The sequence below is a fragment of the Melanerpes formicivorus genome, unplaced genomic scaffold (assembly GCF_026170545.1).
Source record: "Melanerpes formicivorus ecotype bairdi unplaced genomic scaffold, bMelFor1.0.p_v2 SCAF_2, whole genome shotgun sequence".
NCBI classification, from domain to species: domain Eukaryota; kingdom Metazoa; phylum Chordata; class Aves; order Piciformes; family Picidae; genus Melanerpes; species Melanerpes formicivorus.
This window is the reverse complement of record NW_027142354.1, coordinates 24278999-24303932: the sequence shown is the minus strand read 5'-3', so window position 1 is coordinate 24303932 and position 24934 is coordinate 24278999. Positions and strand designations below refer to the sequence as shown.

At 44.9% G+C, this 24934-nt stretch overlaps 1 protein-coding gene and 1 long non-coding RNA gene across 2 annotated transcripts in view; one reads left to right on the top strand and one right to left on the bottom strand.

The window, feature by feature from the left end:
* Positions 1–325: 325 nt before the first annotated feature.
* On the top strand, positions 326–24934 carry LOC137448626 (uncharacterized). Its single transcript, XR_010989157.1, has 4 exons — positions 326–545; positions 14921–15207; positions 19986–20098; positions 23460–24934. It is a non-coding gene; the product is annotated as an uncharacterized lncRNA (long non-coding RNA).
* The window catches only part of KIF25 (kinesin family member 25), a 44020-nt gene continuing 33317 nt past the window's right edge, over positions 14232–24934 (bottom strand). The window contains 5 exon segments of the mRNA XM_068153353.1: positions 14232–14275; positions 14278–14397; positions 15578–15733; positions 18868–19065; positions 20664–20815. Of these exon segments, the coding sequence (XP_068009454.1) occupies positions 14241–14275; positions 14278–14397; positions 15578–15733; positions 18868–19065; positions 20664–20815 (661 nt within the window). The 3' untranslated portion in view covers positions 14232–14240.

The following is a 24934-nucleotide window of genomic DNA, read 5'->3' as shown; positions in this document are numbered from 1 at the left end:
TGGAATGCCCCGTGGCCTAACCACCGTCCTAGCAGGCACGTTTCTCTCTCCTGTATTAAGAACCGCGGCCCTAGATCTGCATTCCACGCTTGGGGCTGCGCGCCACCTTCCGAGGGAGTGCTGAGGGACCCATGAGGCGCCCGAAACGCCCGGAGCGAACTCCCGCTCCCGACCCGCGCCGCGGGACCTGGGCCTCGCCTCCACTGCGTGGCTGCAGTGCCGAGCCGGGACGCCGGGCGGCGCCCGAGGAGCGCAGCGGGGGCTGCCTCACGGCCGGGGCGAGCGGTGCTGTAGCAGCGCACCCCAGGCTGCCCTGCGAGTGACGCCTGGGCCGAGCGACCTCAGGCAGCTCTGCGCTGCGGGGAGGAACCAGATGGCGTCGGGGGCCACGTCCCCAGGGGAGAGGAAGCAGCTCGGTTAGCTTCACTGTGCTGGGAAGTACACTGCCCGTTGCCCCCGGGTCACGGACACAGCCGGCCAAGCTATGAAATGGGAGGAGCCCGGACGGCCTCGGCAGGCCAAAGCGCTGGGAAGCCTGTAGTTAGGTGAGCAGACCCGGCGGCGGGCTGTGGCTACCAGACACTCACTGAATCCCGTACAAATGTGTTAAGTGGTCCCAGGCCACGGGGGCTGCACCTTTCGGTCTCAAGGGCAGCATGCCTAGTTAGCCCAAAGTACACTGGGGACAAAGCTGCTGCTGTCACCTCTGGGAATCCTTGGCACGGTAAAATCTAGGTGTGAAGTGTTGATGCCTATTCCAAAGAACACTCCAACGAGTCGGTTTACGGAAGACAAGCCCATTCAGTGCAATATACCCCTGGGATGGGGAGTACCAGAGGCACAGGCAGTTTGTAGTCTGAGGGACTGCGATTGAGGCAGCACAGCTGTGTGTTTTCTGTGCTTGCTCTCTGCCTGAGATTTCCCTCTTTGTTGTGGCAGGACTGGAGACAAGTGTAGGTGAGCCTTGGGTACCACTCAGCAAAGACATTTAATCACCAAGCTGTCTTCTCTTGAGGCGAACATCCTTTCTGCAGAATCTTTGCAGGCCTTAGTGCAGCATCACCAAGTATTTCCTCTACCTGCACCCGGGAAATCAAGCTTACTGAATGTTTAGTGACATCTGCATGCAGTTGCAGTCACTTGCCCACTGCCGTGAGCCACTCAGATGGCTAAATATTAGTGGTCAGCTGTTGTCTGTTCATGGTTGGGCCCTTCTTTGCCCTTGCCAGCTGAGGCAGCTGGCACAGTAACTGGCAAGACAGTGCAGGTGTGCCTCTTGCACAGCACCTCCCCAGTGCAGTACTCACTGTAGCAGCACTGACAGCTGCACTGGCTCTGGGCTTTGTCATGTGGGGATGCAGAGATAAAGGTGACTCTGATGCTGGCAAAGTGCCAGCAGCAGCTGGCAGAGTGGTCTGCAGGGCTGAAGGAGGCAATGGGATGATGGAGAAATGAATGGAGACGCCTTTGTTTTCCCATGGATGATTTAACTTTTTATATCCAAACAATATTTTATAAAGTAAACCCACCTCAAAGTAGATCCCATTCCTCCTTTTGATGGCATGCATTGCATCCCTGGACCTTGTTTTTTGGGGCTTCACTCCAGCTGATGGCCTGCTGCATTTTCCTGATGCCGGTCAGCCAGGTATACCAGTTGCATCTGTCCTTCTGAACCCTGACTTTGGCTCTGTAAGGAGGAGATTGTACTTCTTGTGTAAGATCTAGATAGCAACCCTCACATTGGAAGTCTGTTGCTCTACCACAGAGAAGTAATGAGCAAAAATCATATTTATCCGTTCTGGTAGACTGCAAGGGCAGCTGGATATGGACTGTTGAAGAACATAGCTGTGGTATTTTACATTTCTGCTTTATTTTTATTCCTGGAACTAGCAGCCCCACATTTTTATTTTAAATCTCCTAAATATATTTGTACCAATCTTTAGTTTTCTTCCTCCAGTCACCACTGTTCTCAGTATGCAATGAAATAATTGGATCTGGCGTGTGCTAGAAGCATTATGCTTCAAGCCACCATGTGGAAAATACCACTAAATGCTTTAATGATAGCAGTACATTTGGAGACAAGCAGCCTGAGCCATTTGATGGTCATGGTAACAGTGACCGATTTCTACAGCCATGGTCCCCATGTAGAAAATGAAGTGTTGAATGTGACTTGCTCTCTATGCAGGAGGGTTCAGAGTGGAAGGGTTGCATTGGGGCAGGCCCCGTTTGCTTTTTTGCTGGGTGCAAGCTTTGGGGTTACCCTCCCCTCTGCACCATCTCAGACCCAGGTGCATTCAAAAGAGCTCCAGCTATTGAGATAGGTATCCCTGTATTGTGGGAAGCCAGGTACTTTTCTCTCCCTGATGTGTAACTCCAGGCAATGAGAGTGAGGAGGCTTTTTGCTGTCTTCTAAGGCATCCTTATCACTGCTGGGGTCTGTGGCACAGTTTATTGTTGTTCCTGGTGGTGGTATTGAAATCTTTCTTGTCTGGTTTGTGGGCTGCACTCCTATATTTAGGGTTAAATTGCTGTCTGTGTCTATGGAGGAAACTTTGGAAGCTGGCCTGGCTTTTGTCTGTAGTGCCTGTGGGTCTGGAGCTGAGTCTGCAGGACCAGAGACACTGGCAAGGCCCCTGTCCTCTCCCCTGGCACATGTAGCTAGTGCTGGGGTCAGAGCAGGCTTTCTGCTTGTATGATCTTTCTGTGACTAATGCAGATTTTCTGCTAGAGGTCTCTTTAGTGAGACATAAATAGAGAGCTCCTATATTTTTTTCTGCTGAAGTGCTAACAAGGTGCATTTTTGGAGAGCTTCCATTCTTGGGACGGTCAGGATGGACATGCCTGTCACTGGAGTGGGTGCTTTAAAGAGGTGAGCCACTGGGGCTAGATGGCAATATCAGCATTACCAGCTTTTATCATATTTTTTGCAGTAAGCTACATTTTCTTTTCAAAGCCCCAGCTCCCTAAGCCACACTTGAGTAAGTCTCACAACTTGTGAAAAGAAAAAAACAAGGAACCCTTCCCACACCTACCTGACTGAAGGGAAAATTTGGCAATAGCACTGCTCAAAGAGCCCATGCCAGAAAGGCAACAAAGAGAGCCCCAGGTATGGGTGTGATTTTGAAGGTGTAGATCCAAACTCATGCTTAGGAAACGACTTGAGGCTTGGGGTGCAGATACGGGGCCTTCTTCTGCAATGACCATGCCCTTGGGCCAGTCCCAGCCCAGCTGCCAGCACTGGCATTCAGATAGCCACGTTTTGCAGCAGGGGATGAGCGTCATGGAGCTGTGGGGGCAGCTGGGTACAATTTTGCTTAACATACACTGCAAATAACAGGATACAAACCGTTGCTTTACAATCTGCTTCAACACAAACCACTCTGAGATTCAAAGCAGAATTACTGCCGAAAAATGAAGGGTTAGCTTGCTAAGGGAGAGTTTTACCTACAGCCATAATCATAGAAGCTGGGTTTATCCAGTTTGCAGAACAAAGAAAGAAGGGTAGGAGCTCTTGAAGGCCACCTTTCCCAAGGAAGTTGCTAGAGTATTGGCTGAGCTTTCAGACAGTCCAACACCTGTATGGTTAACAAACTTTAAAGACTTTTCAAAGCTGCTGCCCCAGACTGCTGCTACTACCTCGCAGGTTCTGTTTCATTGATGCTATTCTGCAGGCTCATGGCTGCCTATTTAGCTCCAGGCAGGTGCCCACAAAGCTTCAGGTACAAATTCTCCATATGCAGAGGATAAAACATAGAGCTCTGCAAGGCATGATGACAGCTGCTTCAGCTGGGATGTCTCAGGTGTGGAGGAGCATGAGGTGGTTTCTGAAGTCCCTAAGATTTTTCTCTTCTGCCCAAGGGGCAGAAGTGATTCCTGGTGGCTCAGGTATTTACTTTGATCATCTTGGTGGCACTCTTTTGGACCTGCTGGTAACCCCAGATCTTGACACAGTGAGGTCTCACCAGAGCAGAGTGGCAGAATCACCTCTCTTGATTTGCTGGGTACACTTCTTTTGATGCAGCCCAGGATGTGATTTTGCCTTCTGGGCTGCAAGTACACATTGTTGTCTCATATTCAGCTTCTCCACCAGTACTCCCAAGTCCTTTTCTGTAGGGCTGCTCTCAATTTCATCATCCCCCAGCCTGTATTAATATCAAGGATTGCCCCAACCTAGGTGCAGGACCTTGCATTTTGCCTTACTGCACCTCATGAGATTCTCCTCAGCCCACCTCTTCAGCCTGTCCAGGTCCCTCTGGATGGCATCTCATCCTTCAGTCTTGTCAACTGCACCACTCAGCTTGGTGTCATCTGCAGACTTGCTGAGGGTGCACTCGATCTCACTGTCAATATCATTGATGAAGATGAGCAGCACTGGTCCCAATACAGACCCTTGAGGGACACCAGTTGTCACCTGTCTCCACCTGGACATTGAGACACTGACCACTACCCTTTTTATGTGATCATTCAACCAACTCCTTATCCACTGGACAGTCCACCAGTCAAATCCATATCTCTCCAGCTTAGAGAAGGATGTTGTGGGGAACTGTGTCAAAGGCTTTACAAAATTCCAGATAGGTGACATCTGTTGATCTTCCCTTGTCCTGACAAGGGAATGATATAGGTACACCGTTGTAGAAAGCCATTAGGTTGGTCAGACAGGATTTGTCCATGGTGAAGCTGTGCTGGCTATCTAAAAGCGCCTCCCTGTCCTCCATGTGTTCCAGTATAGCTTCCAGGAGGATCTGTTTCATGATCTTTCCAGGCACAGAGGTGAGGCTGCCACGGTAATTTCCAGGGGCCTCTTTGTCACCCTTTTTAAAAATGGGTGTAATGTTTCCCTTCTTCCAGTCTCCAGGACCTTCACCTGACTGGTCTCTGCAGATTCTCTGAGAGATTACCAACATTCTTCAGCTGTGAATGAGCTCCCCAGGAGGGGAGTAAGAGCCCTACCCGGGTGGTAGGGTTTGCTTGTTTCTCAGTCTTATGCAAAAGTTGTTCACAGTGGAGGTCTTGAGCAGCTGCTGGAATGTGGTCTGGAAGCCAGTTCCTTTCCCAGGCATACCCTAGTGGTGAAGCTGCTGACTTCTCTGGGAGGTGCTGGTGTGAGGAATAACTTGCAAGGACTGCCGACAGTGGTGGCATGGGTGAGGATGACAGTAACTTGGCAGGACCTTGCTAAGAGTCCCCTGTGGTCATTGGAAAGAGCTGCATCGTTGGGCCATAGCTTATTTTGCCTCTTACTGCCCTTATTTTATGTGTGTGCCCTTATGTGTGGCTTTCATCTTGCCTGGAGCTTGGTGCTCTCCTGAGAGAGCAGCTCTGCAGTCTTGGTCTCTCAGGCTGCAAGAGCACCTTGGCCTCATACATACGACTTGTCCAACAGTGTCCTCTCCCAGGGCATGTGTGCTGTCTAGCTGCGTACCTTGGATGCCTGACAGTGTGAGCAGCTGGGTGAAGATGGCAGCCCAGAGCACTGGCAGTGGGAGACCTGCAGGGACTGAGCTGGTGGTACTGCCACTTTGTCCTGGGGGGTGAGAGACACTGGAGGACTTTCTCAGGGTATTCTTTGGACCTACTGTGTTAAAAGTAGGTGCTTAAACTGAGACCCTGGCCAGGGTGTGGCAAGACATTACCCCTGAGGATGGAACCTCAGCTCCCTGGTGCAGAGTGCCCATGAAATCTGAACTGCCAGGACCAGGCAGGGTTTGTTTCTGGATTTCAACTTTGTATGAGTCAGCAGCACCACATCTCTTGTAGCTTATGGCTGCCAGAACTTTATCAGAGTTCCCTCCTTTTTCTCTCCTCCCTTTCCACTTGTTATGAGAGGTAGGTGGAGTCCAAAGGTCACTGGCCTCCTTGGAAGCCAGATTCTTTAGCTTTCTTGTGCCTGTTGAGAGGTGTCTTTTTGCCTTTGAGCTTGCTGTTGCCGTACCACAAGGGCTTCATGTGAGCCAAAGCACAGCTGGCTGCCAGCATCCTATGTTGGCCATTTATGCCTTGCTGTGTCCATGGAAGCCCTGGCAGGGTCCAAGCAGTGGTGTGGGTCCTTTTCCTGGTCTCACAGAGCATTCAGGTGTCACCATATACTGTGATTGTATCCTGGTGGTTTGGTTTGGCTCTCCAAAAAGGTGTCCTGGATGAAGCCAGTTTGGTGTTGCCTTGTGAAGCATCAGGCTTGCCTGCAAATGGGCAGAGTGGACCCCAGTGGCACCTCCCCTTCCTTGAGCTTGGTTTGGTCTCTTCTGCAGAGATACCACCTCACCCTGTCCCATGGCAGTGCATAGCTCACTTAGGAAGGGGTGTAGCAGAAGAGAATTTGTGAGTGAGGAGCAGCAGCAGCCCTCACAGGACCTGTGCAGTGAAAACGCAGTGGCTTGCGTCTCTTCCTCTGACCTGTGTCCCCATAAAACTGCACATTTTTGCATTTTCGTGATTCAGCAGTTCTTGAGCCTTTGGAGCTGAGCTTGTGACTCACATCTGAGATTGCAAAGGTGGTGATGTTTTGATGTGTCAGGATTTGTAGGCTGGAGTAGAAGAGGTTAGCACAACCCTGCTTATGCTGAAAAACTGTAGGCCTATTGCTTGCATCCAGCATCCTAAACGTGGCTGTTCTGAATGGCTTGCAGTCATGCAGTGTCTGCATCAGTGTGTCCATCGTAAGTCCTCTCTCCTTGTTCATGTGGAGATGACTCTGGCGAATATGCAGTTTCAGCTTCTAGCGTTCAGGCCTCACAGTCTCACGCTGCCTCGTGTTGTTGCAAACACAATGCCAAATTTAGCAGGTTACGCTGGATTCTGGCAAGGAAAGAAGTCAGGCTCCGATCTGACTGTGGACCTCTTTTTCCTCCCTTTGAATTGTCTTTTGCATGTTCCTTGTATCGCAGCTGCTGCTCTGGTAGCTGGTCTGGGCACTTTCAGAGTCTTAGCAGCCAAAGCAGCAGAGAGGGAGAATGCAATGAGTACATCACTGCAGTGTCTTGGCTGATCTGAGGGACTTGCTGCCAAGAGGTGTTTCTCTGCTCAGATGGCATTAGGCAGTGAGCAGCAGCAAAAGACACTGTTGTATCTTCTGACTGGTACATGGCCACAGTGACTCTGAAACAGCTTTCCACAAAATACAGCCACTGGATGGAGACTGAAAGGGCAACAGGCAGGACACACATGTGTCTATAAGAGATCCTCAGTGACCCAGTCCCCTTTATGGCCCCTGGAGGTAGCCTGGACAGTGGTTTTTGCACTGGTACCTTCCCAACTCCCAGTTTATAGTCCCTTTGAATTGAGCTGTGTGCTCTCTCCGTGAGATGCCCTTGTTTGGATGCTGCAGTAGAGTAGCCTCTTTCAGTCTTTGTTCTGTCTCTGTTGGTAAGTGCTTCCCACAGGTCAGGCACCATGAAATAGCTTTGTCAGCTCTGGCTGCCTAAGGTCAGTGGCGTAGTGAAGCCTTGGGAGCATCAGCACATTAAGCACTAGCTAGTCACTCTCCATGGATTCAGCCTTGGCAGCAGACCCAGCTGGAGAAGCATGAGTTCCTTCTTCAGTTCTTTTTCAAGTAGTGCATGGGTAGATGAGTGCATGCATCCACCTGTACTGAACCACCTGCCCTGGGGAGGGCTTGGGAAATGGGTTGAGAGAAAAGGAGAATGAACCTGGGGGAAAAGTGTCAGGAATGTTGGCACTACTTGGCATGCAGGTCTAGAGGTGTTGGAGGCCTGTGGCTCAAGTATCAAGACCTGCTTGCTAATGCATTGGCTGACCTGCAGAGTGCTCATGTTTCTGAAGCTGGTTTTGAGTTTAATCTGGAGCCTCTATTGTTCCAAATGCCAACCTGGAATGTGTAGTGCAGGGAGGCTGTGTATGTGTACATGTTCACAGAAAGAGGTGGAGGAGGCTCATGCTGCTAAAAAAACAAACATCTGAAGTAAGGGAGGAAGCATCATCTTCTGTCCCTTGGATCTTCAAAGCTTCTGATGTGGCATGCAGAGCTTTTTATAGTGGTGGGTTCATTTTTTTGCTGTTGTTTTGCTTTGGTTTTGTTTAGAAGAGGGAAGGAACTGATTACTAAAGTCCAGAAGAAAATGGGAGGGGAAAACCACTCCTTCTGATACTTGCCTTTAAGTGAACAGCTGGGCAGTGACTCATCCAAGCCAGGAGCATAATTTCATGTAATAGAAAAAGGGGACACATGTTGGAGGAGAAACTTGCAAACTTATAGCTGGAGGAACTTTAAGAACAGTGAGAATGGTAACTCAGCTTAACTGTTGTTCCCCAGAGTAAGAATGAGCAATAAGATGTGGATAAGATGTGCAAATCTCAGGTTCCTGGAGTTTGATATCGATGTGTATTACCCCCCATTATTTCTGTCAAAGCTGATGCTAAATCCTTTTCCCTGATAGATGGAACACTGCAATTTTCTCTTTTTTGTTACTGAATTGAAGCCCTGCTGTTTGAGCTGTAAGTACTGACATCTGAATGCTTGGTCACTTAACCATTTAAGCATTTCAGCAGGTTTTCGGAGGCTGGTCTTTAAGTCACTAGGGACATGTCATGTACTGAAAAAACAAGGTCAACTTGAGATATTGCATGTTGTTCAAGTATCGAGTCTCCAAATGCTTTTTCTGATCAGTCTCAAACTCTTGGGCACAGGGAAGAGCTTCATCTTTTAAAAAAGAAAAAACAAACAAAAACAAACAACAAAAAAACCCAAACAAACAAAAAATACCCCAAACTGAGACTCATAGAATCAATAAGGTTGGAAAAGACCTCAAAGATCATCAAGTCCAACCTGTCACCCAAGACCTCATGACTACTAAACCTTGGCACCAAGTGCCACATCCAATCCCCTCTTGAACACCTCCAGGGACGGTGACTCCACCATCTCCCTGGGCAGCACATTCCAACAGCTAACAACTCTCTCAGTGAAGAACTTTCTCCTTACCTCAAGTCTAAACCTCCCCTGGTGCAGCTTGAAGACTGTGTCCTCCTGTTCTGGTGCTGGTTGTCTGGGAGAAGAGACCAACCCCCTCCTGGCTAAAATCTCCCTTCAGGGAGTTGTAGACAGCAATAAGGTCTCCCCTGAGCCTTCTCTTCTCCAGGCTAAACAATCCCAGCTCCCTCAGCCTCTCCTCATAGGGCTTGCGTTCAAGGCCTCTCCCCAGCCTTGTTGCCCTTCTCTGGACACGTTCAAGTGTTTCGATGTCCTTCTTAAACTGAGGGGCCCAGAACTGGACACAGTACTCAAGGTATGGTCTAACCAGTGCTGAGTACAGGGGCAGAATGACTTCCCTGCTCCTGCTGGCCACACTATTCTTGATGCAGGCCAGGATACCATTGGCCTTCTTGACCACCTGGACACACTGCTGGCTCATGTTCAGCCTACTGTCAACCAGTACCCCCAGGTCCCTCTCTGTTTGGCAGCTCTCCAGTCACTCTGACCCCAGCCTGTAGCACTGCATGGGGTTGTTGTGGCCGAAGTGCAGCACCTGGCACTTGGACTTGTTGAATGCCATCCTGTTGGACTGCCCATCTGTCCAGCCTGTCAGGGTCCCTCTGTTTAGCCCTTCCACCCTCTAACCGATCAACACCTGTTCCCAGCTTGGTGTCATCTGCAAATTTACTGATGACTGACTCAATCCCCTCATCCAGATCATCGATAAAGGTATTGAACAGGATGGGGCCCAGAACTGATCCCTTAGGTAAAAGCAATGGTGGAGGAAAGTGCTGTCATGAAGCTCTCACAGCCCAAGTTCAGCAAAGAATGTGCTGTAGAGCAAAAAGATGCATTACCCAGTGGCTTCAGTACTCTCTGTGCAGCCCCATAAAGTCCCTGCCACATGCCAGCATTGTCAGGGAGGCCGTAGGTCATGCCCAGAAGGAACAGCACCGCCAGTGTATGTTGCTGGCACCAGCCTTTTGCTGGATGTCAGCTGAAACCTTCTGAACACTGCAGTGCCCCATCCCTTAGCTTCATTGGCTCTCCCTGCCCCAGGGGCATGCTCTGACATGCTCATTTCTAAATGTCACCAGAGAAAACATCAATACAGCTTGGAATGCTTGTTTTTGGACACTTTGCCAACTGTAGCCAAGACAGGAGGCATCTTGCCACCTATTAGAGATGAACTCAAGCAAATGCAACCAAGCACAGCTGTCTGCTTCCCCAGCCTCCCTGGAGATACTTGCATGAATTCAGAATGGCTTAAATTTTATTGTAGATTTATTTTTTTAGTCCCTTTATACAAACAAATTTCAAAGGGACAAGGGCATTGCAGGATAAAGTCTTTGTCCCTTTGATAAAAATGCATGTGAGAGAATATTTGATGAAAATGGATGTAAGAAAACAATGCTGTAGGCAGTGTTTCCCCTTGCTCATGTCCTTCAATTAGATCACTCTTTGACCTCCTTTGTATGGTGTGTGGCTTTCATTTTTGGCTGGCTGGGGCTATGGTTAATGTCATTGCTCAGATGCTGTTGGTTTTGTGACAGGCTGCAGTACCTTAGGTATTCTTGCACTCTGGGCCTGTTTGCTTGTCCGTGAGCAGGCACTGCTGCCTCTTCCTCCAGTTGGAAAGGTTTTGCAAGTCCATCAACTTCCAACTGCTTCTCCATGACAGGAGCTGAAAGCCTTTCCCAATAACCACTTCATTGTGCCCTGCTTCTGCAGAGGTTTGGAAAAGTGCTTCATAAAATGGAATTGCAACTTAATAACAAAGATTTTTGTGAACCTTCCAATGCTAATTATGGTTTTCCTAGCATGGCTAAAACCAAGCGCAGCCTCTCTTTGTGGTGTAGCTGCTGCCAAGGCATGAAGCCACATGAGGAAATGTATAATTTTCAAATGTCAGCATAGGTCAAAGTTTTGTTTAAGAGTGGGCCACAGGCACTTGCAGGGATGGGGAGCAGCTGCTATGCCATGCAGTCTGCTCTGCCTTCTCCTGCATGGAAAACTGGGTGCTGCAAGTGACCTGGGCACAGATGCACAAAACCTGAAAGAAGGTGCATTGGACTAGTGCTGCAGAGCTCAGTGTTAGAGCTAAGCAGGTATGGTAGGAATCAAGGTTGAAAAAAGAGAGTGAAAAATCCTCCACAGCAGTTGTGTGTTCTTCAAAATCAGATCCTTGAGCATGTGGTTTCCCTGGCAGTGGCAAGTTGAGCAGGGGCTTTAAACCCTGAATGCCAGTCAAACAGGTAGCTGGGATTTGTGGTGCCTTCTATTGCTGTGTGGAGGAATGCCTCTCTCCTATGGCTGGGCAGGGGATAGTGGAAGGTGTAACTTTGATGAGCACTGGCTGAGCTGTCACAGGAGAAAAGGGTGCCCAGGGAGGGAGAATGAGCACACAGCAGTGAAAGGTTATCATGCTGACTGCCATCAAGGCAAAATGATCATGTATAGGAGAGAGGACCTCCCTCTACTGCGCAGCACTGTGTCTGAAACAGTGACCCAGTGATGTAGTTGAGCAGGCAGGAGGTAAGAGTTGAGAGTGCTCTTGCTGCAGTGCACCAAGCACTGGCTGAGCTCTGGGTTACATACACATGGGCTTCACTGGGAGTATTTACTCGTGATTTATGTTGAGTTTATTCCCATTTGCTTGTGCCCTTGCCAGAAAGCAAAGCTGTATTAGCAAATACACAATTGAAACCAACCACTTCTGTCCTGGTGCTTATGATCTCCTGTCAACATTTTTAGAACACTTTCAACTATCTTTCTGTATATTTTCAGTTGTGTCCCCCGACTTTCAAATACCTCATTTTTTTTGTTCTTCCTGCCCTCCAGTGCCAGTACTTCTGTACCAGCTTTAGAGAGTCAAGAGGATCAGGGAGGACTGGTTGGATGGGATAGGTTTTAGTCAAGAAAGGAAACCTTAGTCAGCTCTGTGACTGTCACACCAGCTTTTGTAACATAGCAGTTATTTGAAAGCATGAAAGATCTGAAAACTAAACAAATGACAGTAGATAAGTTTAGGGCCTTCAACATGCTGTTTCCCTTGCTCTTCAGGACATCAGTTACTTGTCTGAAGATCCTTGCATCTCCTTTGGCAGGTCCAAGTGAATCTTTGGGCAGAAGACAATTCAGCTTAGACACCAGAGTGCAACTGTTACAATTGTTTCCTTCAGTGTGTCACATCTGCCATGGGATTAGGCAGTAGTGCCTTCTGTAACCCAGGAAATTCCAAAACTGAAAGTTCTTAGAGCAAAATATTAAATTTGCTGTACACTTCATTGTGCAAATCAAACAGTGAGAGACACGCTACACTGACAAGGAAAACAGAAACGGGGAATGCCACATACGCACAATTTGTCGGAGTTAATGTGGAAACTTAAGCTTTTGCTGTTTGTTGATATCTGAGGCATTTATTTCTCAGCTTTAACACTAAGTATTGCTGCTTCTGCCCTACCTAGATTGTAAATAAAGGCCAGGTTTTGAAGAGCGGCTCCAGAAAAGAAAGCAGAGTTTGTGACAAGTGTTACATGGCTATGTAACTTAGGAAATAATGAATCCTTAAACTACTTGAGGAACAAACTTGAAGATGCTGGTGGAATCACCAATCCCTACCCTGTCACTTAACACCTCTTAGAGCTGTAATCTGGGCTGCTTTAGTAGCCTAGTTATCAGGAGACTAAGGTGAACTTGAAGCTGTCCTCTGCTGCTTTTCGTTTTGCAGGCTAACAGTCGTTGCTATGACACTTTCTCACCTGAGATTGGTTTGGTGACCATTTGTCTTCATGAAGTCCTGTGTCCAGATTCTTTTCCAACCCACCTCTCACTCCTGGAGTCAGGTTAAGTTAAAGCATTTTTCCCCCTCTCAGCAGTGTTTAAGAAAACAAGCATTATTTCAGCTTTCTGGTGGTGATGCTCACGTTCCAAGCAGCAGAGCACTGCATCCAACACAGCAGCTGTTACATATTCAAGGGTGAAATTCCAATAATAGTATGCTATATGATCTCTGGGTAAATATTTATGCTTGTGAAGGTTAAGTGACTTGAAGTACTATAAACTTCAGCTTTTTGGGCAGGCTACTACAATTTAAGCCTTCTTGCACTGACCTACCAATGACCTCTCTCCCAGTCCAGAGCCAGAATGGTTTCTGGAGGTGAAAATTCAGAGTGGATCTTGAGACCTCTGCTGACCAATACTGCAGAGCATAAAACACATTGGATGTTACTTGAACCTAACAACTCATCTCAGAGCCACTTCTCATCCCTAACATTGCTTATATTTCTTTGCATCTTCTCCCAGCGTAACTTCATTCAGAAATCCTGCATGATGTTGTCGTAACATTGGTGTAAGAGGGTGAAAGCCTCCTGAAGATGACAAGCATCATGTTGCAAGCTGGGGTTTTGGTATTTTATTCATGTGATGGATGGGAAGCATGTCATTAATCTTTTGTAATGTGCGGGCATATCTTCAAGGTTGTGATGTAGTTAACCAACAGGGTAGGCTACTACTACAACAGTTGTACAAGTTACCTCTTGTTAGGATCTGTAGTTCAGGGCCTTTCAGCACTCATGGAGCCAAAAAAAAACCAACCACCCCAAAACAGGCATAGCTGTTAGCAAACCCAGCAGAGTTGGGATTTGCTCCAACACTTTAACCTCAGTGTGTTTTCAAAAAGTTGTATAATCCCTCATTTACTTCCTAAGCTACATTCCAGAGGGATAACAGATACAGCCTTACTTCTTTTTCTCCATCTCACTACTGCCATTATTTCCTACCTAAAAACAGAGAACAGAGCTCCATTCAATACAGCTGCTGGCTCCCTTTACACTCCTACCTGTTGATAATGCATTAAGAATTACTCCAGACAAAAGAGCAAGCCATGATGACTTGTCATGTTTTAATCCAACCTGGGAGAAGGTATTTTACCGGCTGCTTTGAAGCCCTAGAATGATATTTAGACTTCTATTTTCTACTGAGAAAACAGAATGCACTGTTGGCCTTTCAAAAGAGAGCCCTCCTACATCAGAGTTCTGTCAACATAGTTTGACTTGCCCAAAGGAAACGCATAGCCAAAACCATGTCTTGAACTAGCTTTCCTGAGAGATCCATTCCACCAGGGCTGGTAGATGTTGTCAATACTTGCTATTATCTTTGGAGCAAGAACATTGTCAGCAGGTTTATGGCTTGCTAATGCCATATTGAGGATTGTTATTTGATTTGGCAGTTGATATCTAAAAGAACGGCTTTAGGACAACAATATACATTTCAGTCTGAGGAACTCATTAATAATCCACAGGGGTCTTAGGTTTTATTTTGCTTTACTTGGCAGTGGGAAATTTTTTTCCTGACTTGTCCTCTCTGAACTTGCCGAGCACGAGTTCCAAATCCCAGAGACTGCATTGATTCTGTTAAGTACTTCGGGCCAGGAGAGATACACAGCATCAGCAACAGTTTAGCATCACCTCCTAAAAGCAGGAACAAAGACAAAGCATACTTACTTACCTCTTCATTTTCAGTAAGTCGTACACTGGTGATGTATTATCTATACAACAATGAACATAGGCTACCATTGCTTTTATGAAGCAGAAAACCGCCTCTGAAAAGAGCTGCTGCAAACAGACAGCCCCTTCAAGGGAAGTCCATATCTAACAATATGATATTTGCCTCAGTAGAATAAATGTTGCACAATTTGTATTACAGAAATTTTTCCCCTTAGAGCTTCATCAATTGGCATGTATGTTATGGGCCTGTGCACTTCATTAAGCTTTGTCAAATGTCTGTAAATCTGGGGTGATGGCATAGTGGCCTATTTGTGTGACAATAAAGCGAAACAGACTTAGAAGTTCACAAAGAATGATTAAACAACAAGGAAATTACCACTTTCAACACTTCACCTAAACAGTGTCACTCAAGTCATACACCAGGCTCAGTGCCCATACAACATATCTTCTAAACTCACTTATTTCTTTGGCTTTCCCTTTTTTGCAGTGGGGACTGCAGCACAAGATGAAATTCAAAGTTCAAGCAAAAATTAATAGTCTTTCAGAAACTCTCATGAACTGTCACCTGAGTCACAATCAATGCCTTCAACTGGAAACTAAAAGCATAAGGTCTGATGCTTTCTGGCTGAAGAAAAAGATACTTAATATACTATATGGATGAACACAAATCTGACATTGGTGTAGGAATTACACTTGCTTTAAAACTATTTCTACTTAGATGAGGAGCTAGAGAAGAGGAGATTCTGTCTTGCTGCTACATGGCACAATGTTAAGGTATGTGCAAATATGTGACTGTATTTGTAGTAATAAAGATTAAAGATTAACTTGTAAGCTGTACCTGAGAGGAAACAAAAATGGAGTGGCATTATTACCCTTTCACAACATTGTTAGAGGTGTTACAATTTTTACAAGTGTATTTCTAAACTGAACCTTGGAAAGAGCAAGGTTTAGTTGGATTCAGGAGGAGTTCAGAACTCTCACTACGTATTCACACTACTCTAGAGCCAGAGTCTTTGAATTGAGGCCCACATACAAGGCAGGAGCAGAAGACCACTTTCTAGTTTTACACAGCAAAGGAGGGGAAAGACTGGGGAAAAAAAAAAAAAATCTATACTGTTAAACAAAAGTCTGAATAATCCCTCACCTATGGAGTCCTGAAGCAGATGTGTCAGTTTGCTGTTTCGGTAGGGTACATGAGGCCTCTGCTCTGCTATTGCTCCAAGCACGTCTGCTAGGGCAGACAAGCTGCGGTTAATACATGACGTCTCTCGCAGTGCTGCTCCTGTCACTCCAGACATACCTGGTACAGTGCAGAAAGAGGCAACGGTGACACTAAGCAGAGTTTCTCCAACTGTGATGTGTCAAAAATTCTGCTGCTGAATCATCTACTTTTGATGCAACATTAAAACAGATTCTGAACTATGATCTCCAGTCCACCCATGCCAAAAGCAAGATGCAAACTGACAATACACCGTTCAGTGCTTCTACTCTTTGAAGGTAGGTTAAAGAAGGCCCAATGCCTGCAAATGGTCTGATGTATCCATTAAAGTTGAGCTCTTCAGCTGTGTCATGCATCTTGGCTCCATATGTATTACGGAACTGAGAAGGTAGGAACACCATGAGACCAGACAACAGTGTTTTTGGCTGCAGTAGTCCACAGTGTCCCCAGAGAGAAGCCTGTTCTGTGCCACCATTTTTTTTGTAAGAGTGAGGTGCCCTATCTGTATCACTTAGGAAAACGGGGAGTAAGACTAAGGCATAAGTGTCAGAAACAGAACTGTACAGTATCATAGTATCAGTCAGGGTTGGAAGGGACCACAAGGATCATCTGGTTTCAACCCCCCTGCCATGGGCAGGGACACCCCACACTAGATCAGGATCACACTAGATCACAGCAGCTATGAGCATACAGGGCTTTGTATTCACCAAAGCCTGTAAGGTGCTGTTCTGAGGTGTGATTTGCTGTAAGAAAATTGATAAAGAAAACTGATGCCCTTCTACCATCCACCCAACATGGTGGTATGTAGCTAATGCTGCCCCAGAGCAGCACTGGAAAAGTTTGTTCTACACATCATGTTGCACCAATTTAAAGAGGTACTGCAAACTCAACTGCTTGATCAGTTTGGATGAGCATGCAGTTAAGAGTAAGTACTTCCTTTTGTCCTTACCTCTGCCATTTTGGGAAAAGAAACTTTCTATTAGTGTTTAGCATCACATTATTCAAATTCAGTTTTCTCCAGGATAGTGGACGAGGTATGGATGCATTTGCAATCACTTCTTATTACCCAGAGCACATAATGCATCTGGGCAAAGCCAGTGGCAGTTGGATGATCAGATGGGGCTAACAGTTTCCCCTAGAGAGGTACAGAGGGAGGCTAGGGATTTTGTTTTCCCTTTAGGCCAGCATTTTCCAAACTGGGAGAACAGGATAAAGGTTCAAGAGGCAAATGTGAAAAAGCACAGTAATAGCCAGAAAACCCAGAGTCTGGACAGTGAGGGCTGGGGAAATGTGACTGGGGGAGAGCATAGGGCTGGACTGGTATCTAGAATAGAATAGAATAGAATAGAATAGAATAGAATAGAATAGAATAGAATAGAGTAGAGTAGAGTAGAGTAGAGTAGAGTAGAGTAGAGTAGAGTAGAATAGAATAGAATAGAATAGAATAGAATAGACCAGACCAGGTTGGAAGAGACCTTCAAGATCATCACGTCCAACCTATCATCCAACACCACCTAATCAACTAACCCATGCGACCAAGCACCCTGTCAAGTCTCCTCCTGAACACCTCCAGTGATGGCGACTCCACCACCTCCCCGGGCAGTCCATTCCAATGGGCAATCACTCTCTCTGTGTAAAACTTCCTCCTGACCTCCAGCCTGAACCTCCCCTGGCACAGCATGAGACTGTGTCCTCTTGTTCTGGTGCTGGCTGCCTGGGAGAAGAGACCAACCTCTGCCTGTCTACAACCCCCCTTCAGGTAGTTGTAGAGAGCAATAAGGTCACCCCTGAGTCTCCTCCAGGCTAAGCAGCCCCAGCTCCCTCAGTCTCTCCTCATAGGGCTTGTGTTCCAAGCCCCTCACCAACTTCGTTGCCCTTCTCTGGACATGCTCCAGCAAGTCAACATCCTTCCTAAACTGAGGGGCCCAGAACTGGACACAGTACTCGAGGTGTGGCCTAACCAGTGCAGTGTACAGGGGCAGAATGACCTCCCTGCTCCTGCTGGCCACACTGTTCTTGATGCAGGCCAGGATGCCATTGGCCCTCCTGGCCACCTGGGCACACTACATTTGGTTAGATGAAATTCCACAAAGCATTTAGCTGAGTTTTCAAATTGAAACCTAGTTTGTAAAAAGGGACCACTTAGCTTGTAAATGCTGTACATGGGTAGAGAGCTAACAAGGCAGAGTGCCGAAGTGTGCAAGAAACCTGCTGTGTTGCTTTGTCCACATTATAAAACAATCATGAGTTAACAGCTGCCCTCACTTTGATAAAAGTCCACCAGCATTGCTGATGGTAGAGTTTAGCCTGCTGTGTGTCGTGGGCCATACTGAACACTTATGTGAGAACGGCTCTTCTGGCTTCACTGAAGGATCTGGCCCACCAAGCCCAAAAACAAGTAAACGTTTGTGCTGATTGAACTGAGGGAACACACAGACGTTGTTTTTCAATTATATGTTTACCAGGCAGTTTCCAGCACTCACAGAATATAAATCAATAAATTAAAGAAAAAAAAAAAGTAGTCTATTAGGTTTCTATCTAGAATAAAAGTTTAACAGTGAGCAACAGCAAGAATTCTTGGCAGTAAAGTGAAAGACTCTTTCATAATAGCAGTTCAGCTTTCAAAACATTATTTCTGGAATGGTACATTTGGCTGCATGGCTTTTCTTGGTATTTGGAAAGCTTGTCCTGTAGGAAATAACCAAGTTTTTGAAATTATTGTGTGCATAGAGGAGGCAGGAGAAGGAAAATGCTTTGAAGGAATAATGAAAACTATATTGTCTTTTCCACATTAACTTCCTCCAAGATGTTTTCCACAGTAAGGCAGATAAATCCACACACAACGGTATGCATTATTACAGATATTTGTAATATTTAAGTAATTTATGCACTTTAAACATTTCTGTAGAAAGACATGCTCATTTTCAGAGTAGAAAAATATGTCTAATAAAACCAGTGTGAATAATATGCCTATGATATGGGTAAGCAGCCTGGATTTATTTCAAATGCATGCAGTCAGATTTTCAGTTAAACTGTGACAGTGTAAAACTGGAACAATTAGTGCCTCCAGTTTTGTTTATGGCAGGATCTGTGGGTTGAAACCACCCCCTGCACAAAACCAGGATAGCATGTATCCCTACATAAAGAGATAAAGGCAGCTATCAGAACCTAGATGTGGAAAGATCCATGCCTGTAAAGCAGCCATGTTCACTTACTGACACACTCGCTACCAGCCAGGTCCACCAGCTGCAGTCTAGTTTTGACTTGCTTCATTTTCTCAGTTGCTTCAAGTTGTGCTGGTGAAGAGGCTCTTGAAGAAGAGGCGGATGTACTGTCTCTCATTTTTTGTGGAAAGGTCCAGGAAACCTCTTTATTTAGTCTCTGATTGGTTTGTTCATCTTCCCATGAAATACCTGCTTAATGGAAAAAACAAACAAGGAGAGCTTCTTTCTGACACTGGAAATAGAGATGTGAAAAAAATAAGGCATCAGCAGGGGACATAAAATATTCTGACAGAACTAATACACAGGTCAGAATCAATGTCATGGGCAGGCAGAATTGCTTTTTTGTTTTTTACCTGTTAGCAGTGTAGATGGAGCATCTATGTTGGTTTACACAGAATAAATGGCTTCAGACCACAGAGTGTAAATGTACATGTACTCACTCGAAGTCAAGGAACTGCTCTCCTCAAATAACAGATAATACTAAAATGAACCCCCAAAAGACCTTAATGAAACCTGAAATAATGCTAGATTGTCAAACCTGGCTCTAGATGCAGAACTTACTGTAGACTTCACAACTTTTTACTTATTGCCTAGGATTTTCTCCTTTTAAACACAAGAGAATGTGTGGTCACACTGCTATAGAGAGGTCTCATTTGCAGTGCTGCTCTATGCCCCACCCCACCACACACATCTTCATCCATGCACTGTGAGCTGAAAGCCTACATCTGCATTCACCAAACATTTGACATTTCTATGGAATTTTGCTGTCAGACAACGTGGCATAGTAGAGTGCCTGCAATCAGAAGTGGTAAAGGGAATTCTGGAGTAGGTAAGGTGGTTGGTGTACTAATGGTACAAATGGTACAAAGACTGTGTTTTGAAAAGTAACGTCGCTGTGATTGATGAGAATCTGGAACCGGCTAGAGCTAACGTGTGGAATGCTGGAGTTGCAACTTGTGAAGCAACTGTGTCTTTTGGCAAGGCCCATAAGTAAGTAAGGGCACTGTTTGTTCTGTTTTGCTAACGTTGTTGGTTTAATTTCTGATTGCAATCTAATGGGAAAAAATGTTAAATATTTTCCACTTTCTAAACCCATACTGTTGTTGCAGAATATGAAGGAGGTGGCCCGCAGCACTGGAAGCTGAGAGGCTAATTACAACGTGGGCAAAAGAAAACAAAGTTGATCCCTAAACCCCAAAGTTACTCCTAAAGCAATAAACTGGTAAGTCATGGTGTGGTAATGAAAAGAAGCAATACAAGTTTTGCAATAGTAAATAAGATAACCATGTTGTCTGTTCCTACAGTGCCTGTCAGGAATAGTTCAAGAGACTCTGAATTGAATAGACCTTTTTTGTAAAGCACTGGTAAAAACCCAATTCTTTCTCACCCTTAAAATCATATGATGATCCTTAAAAAGCATGGTTAGCTTTACCACAAACAGCATGAATATGATATGTCATATGAAGTGATTCAACCCCTTTGAGTATTTCATTCTATCTTACTGACATCTTATCTATCTTATACCTTATCTTACACCTTACAGATAAAATTTCAAGAACTCTGCAAGTCAAGACATGTAAAGAAAAATTAAAAGCTGTTACGAAAATGGAAGTTTCAATCGCTTTCAAACATCAAACTGGTCTTAAGTCAAAGTTAACAGAGGAAAAGAACTGAGAGAGTGTATTAAACATTGTGAAAAGATGGGGAAGATAACATGAACATTTCAGTCACACACTTTTTCAGAAAACAATTGACTCTAGATATATTTTTAGTAACATCCTACTTACCCCAGTTATCTCCAGAGACAACTGTGGTTATGGTTAATGTAACTACCAGATGAGAACGAGAAGAATGAGCATGCACGAGCGTTGGGTGACTAACTCTCAGCTGTAGGCCTTTGTTGACTAGGTGCAAAAATTCAGATGCATTTTCAACAGTCCTAGGAAGTAAAGAAACAAGCAGAAGATTTAGATGACTCAGTAAAAATCACACAAGAAAGCTGATTTCTTAGATGTGGATCTGAGCATTTCCAATTCCCCCCCTCTTCTAACTCCTTGTACTTATCTCAGTTTTGAGCTATGCAAACAGCTGCATATAGACTTTTTCAGGTGGGGATATAGTCTAAGATGGAACTTCAAGGCAAAAGCTGTGATACAGTACTGGAAGTGCTGAAGAAGTGGCCTGCCAGCCTTACTGGTCTATAAGCACTTTAGCTCAGCTCTAGAAGTGACTTAAATCTCTAACCTCTGCACTTATGAAGAAAAGACACAGATTTAAAGATTCCTAGAATTGCTAGTCTTACAGAAGTGGAATTGTCGAGTTTATGTTAAGGTAGCTGCTGTTCTTTGGGAGGTACAGAATTAGGGTAAAAAGTAGAAATTTATCTGGGACTTTGGACTCATAGTTCACATTTGGAATTAAATCCAGAATCCTTGGGGAAAAAGTTCAGTTCTGCTCTTCGATGAGCAGAAACTCCAGCACAATCTTAGAATAGACAGATATGTTTCTATAGACCTTACCATCTGTTTTCCAGTTAAGGGAAACTCTGCAGATAGGACTGAAAGGCAAAAATCTAACACAGGGAAATACACTGATTAGGTAAAGAAAAGAACCACTATGATTTCCCCCAGGTTTGCATTACTTAAGACAAATGATGTAAAATTTGTTACCCTCTCCTTTCACTCTACTGCCTCCTTCAATAATGACTGAAGTTACATCACCTAAATACTAGTTTCTAGAGGGGGGTATAAATTATTATGACTGCATATCATGGCCTGGTTTCTGAATGCCTTGAAACATCAAAGCCATTAATAACTCTCCTGACAGACTACAGGCTTGGTTCCACATGACTACAGTCAGCAAAAGCAAGCTTGTGATAAAATGCAAGGCCTTCATGTTTTAGATTTGGCCAATTTTAGTGTAAGTCACACTGGACACAAACATTTTATGCTAAGAGCTACACTTGAACAGCTTAGAGATGAAAGACCTGTACCCAATTAAAACAAATTCCTTTGAAAATAAAGCAAAGGCATCTCAAGAACAGAAGAACACTTAAACACACCATGCTTATAGACACTTAAGAAAAGCTGCCACCTGTGTAACCAGGTGTAACTGTGTAAACAGTACTGACTTCATCTTTCAATCCTGAGCTGCGCACGCTGGCCTCCCCTATAATATCTCTGCCTCTGACCAGCCACCGTGAATATCACTCTGGTTGTTTGACCTGGCACCAGCAGAGAAACAGTGGCTCTAGATTGTACTGTTAGAAAAGGCAGAGCCTCACACTGGGGTGATCTGACTTTTGCCTCAAATCAAAGGAGGCAGATCTTGCCTTCCTGAGTTTTGAACTGCATATTGCAATAGCTGGTCAGCCACGACCAGACAGTCTGAGAGGTAAACAGCCTTCATGAGGATGTAGCAACAGGCAATCTGCTTCTGCAAGGTGCTACTGTTGTCTAACTAGTGTTTGCAAAAGACAGGCCTCAGAGGAACTGCAGTTGACTTTAGAGGTAAACAGCATCTTCAGCCCAGTGCTGCAAGTTTGGCACAGTAGCTTCTTAAGAGGGCTGACAGTAATAATTTTTAATATAATCTCTACAACTTTATCATCCTGTATGTACTGCATGTTCCAGGACCAGATTCTACAAAGAGAAGCCCTGTTGTGGTTAGGTTAAAAATTCAGTGCTGAGTGTTGTCCAAAGTCCACCAAGCCATTAAAGAATAAAGAGAGATGAAGTTTTTTGTGATTCAGTAAGATGTACATGCTAGCAGGAAAGAGACAGTAGTGGATATATGGAGAAACCAAAGCAACCCAGCAGTCCAAAATGGTTTAGATGAAATATTATCACAAATGAGGATGTGTTTTTATTCAAAGCACTAGTTGTTTACTTTAGATTTCAGGCAGCTGGGTGGCCTCATTCAATGGTACCCTTACTTTGCTTGGGTTTGCTTTTTCATATTAACCTTTCAGTGTAATTATTAATATAACTCATGATGAACTGGACTTTTTTCACTGCTTGCATTGTAATTGAGATACAGGCGTGTATTTTTATTTATATTTGCATTAGAACTGAATATCTATCAATTGGTTGAGATAAGTGGTTTTAAAGAGGTGCTTGGTTCAAGGTGCCAGGTTCCTTTAGGATTTACAGAAATAAATAAAGCAGCCATTTTATGAACTAGGACACATGATACCTTATTGCAGCTTCCACTTCCTGACTCTATGGCATATGTCCATCTACATCACACCTCTCCCTTCCCCAAAGCCTAGGAAATGAGTTGGTTTGCCCACTAACTATGCAAAACTCTCTTGGGAAGTGGAGTAGGTATTTTTCAGGAATGAAATGGGGCCAGCATGTTGGTTACTGAAATACCATAATTACTTGAAGCTTCTGATGAAGCAGGAGAAATTCAGCTCCCTTCATACCCATATTATATGCACCCATTTTAATTTTCTAAGTCATATGGTTCCTTTCTTCGCTAGTCAAAGGGCAAAGATTAGCTCCCTCAAGATGGATTCAGCACACATAAAGTTAGGGTCCACTCCCAGCATCTTCTGAAGGAGTTTGTCTTTCCCTTGATAGCAGAACTTTAATTGGATGTGAAAAGTTGGCGTAGAGTCACAGCTGAAGAAATGCAAGAAGAGAAACTGAGAGAAACCTGTGGGGGATTATGTCCCCCAGACTGGATGATTGAAGATGAGAAACCGCAAGGAGAGATGAAATGGGAACCACCTGCAGTGGCTTAACAAATGACTCCTGTAGATGAGATAAGAGTCACCTGCGCTACCTTAATAAGTATTGCCAGCCAGTAAGAAGAAGAGGGTTGTTAACCAACCCCCTGCAGCCACACCCAGGGGAGAGCTACCAATGCAAGCTGCACGAAGGCAGTTGTGAGTCTCATGGGCTTGCTGCCATGGGCAGGAGCTCCTGACCTGGGTGCTCCCTACCCCTCTGTCTTGAATTCTACCCTCGTCGCTGTGGGTGCTGCGCTGAACCCCACAGCGGCAGAAACCTACCAGTTAGCACAATACAGACAGAGAGGTCAAAAGGATTCATCACTTCAACCTCCAGACATTGTTAATACATTCTATCCTCTTATGAAGCAGAATGTAATCAAGGATGCAGAATTTCCCTGGAAATCATATTTAACTTCAAGACTGAAGAGCAGGCATACTCCACATACAAAGGTTAATCCTTCCTAGAATATTTCTGTGATTATTCTTTTCTAGAAAGAATGGAGCGTTATACAGCCTCCACAGTGAACAAAACCACTTTACAAGTTCTCTGGGGTCTCACCTATCTACAAGCAGTTCAATGGCCAGAAAACACAAGTCAATAAATGTGTATAACTAGGAAGAAATAAAAGTAGGTTTGCACAACCCTCCAGTACATTCTTGTGTTTTTATCAAGGCTTTCTGGCAACAGCATAGAGCCACATAAACAAGCAGCTACTGTCTGCTACGAGTCTGCTATGTGACTGAGTCCCGCAAGACAAAAATACTGCCTTCAATTATTTACACTAAGGGTGTGTTTTATTTTAAAGGGGAGAGGGGGAATGTTTCTCATATCTGACTTGTAGTTTCTCCTGGAAAAGTACAGATTAGACCATGACAAGTATTATTAGAGACAATGAAGAAAAATGTACTGTTTCCCCCAGAAAGGTAAAATGCTGTAATACTTCATTACTTCCTATTGCAAGATGCTTCTTTTCACAAACATTGTTTGCCCAAGGAACAGAACCATTTGTTTTTTTAACTTGATAGACTTCTCTGTAGTGCAGAAGCAGAAATGCTCCCTTCTAGAACGTGGTCACAGGGAGATGTACAGTAGTAGCTTAATTCTGCTGGGTAGCGTCACTGGTACTGTTCCTCATAATTTGGTTTTGTTAAAGTAGATTTAATGCTAGCATGAACACTACACTTGGAACTAAAATGAAGCATCTGAAATAGATTCACTTTTGCTAATGAATAAATTATTATAAATGTGATTTTTACCATCTAATTAGCCAAGGCGAGTGTTTTATATGTATATGTTTTATATGTATCCAGCCTGATCTA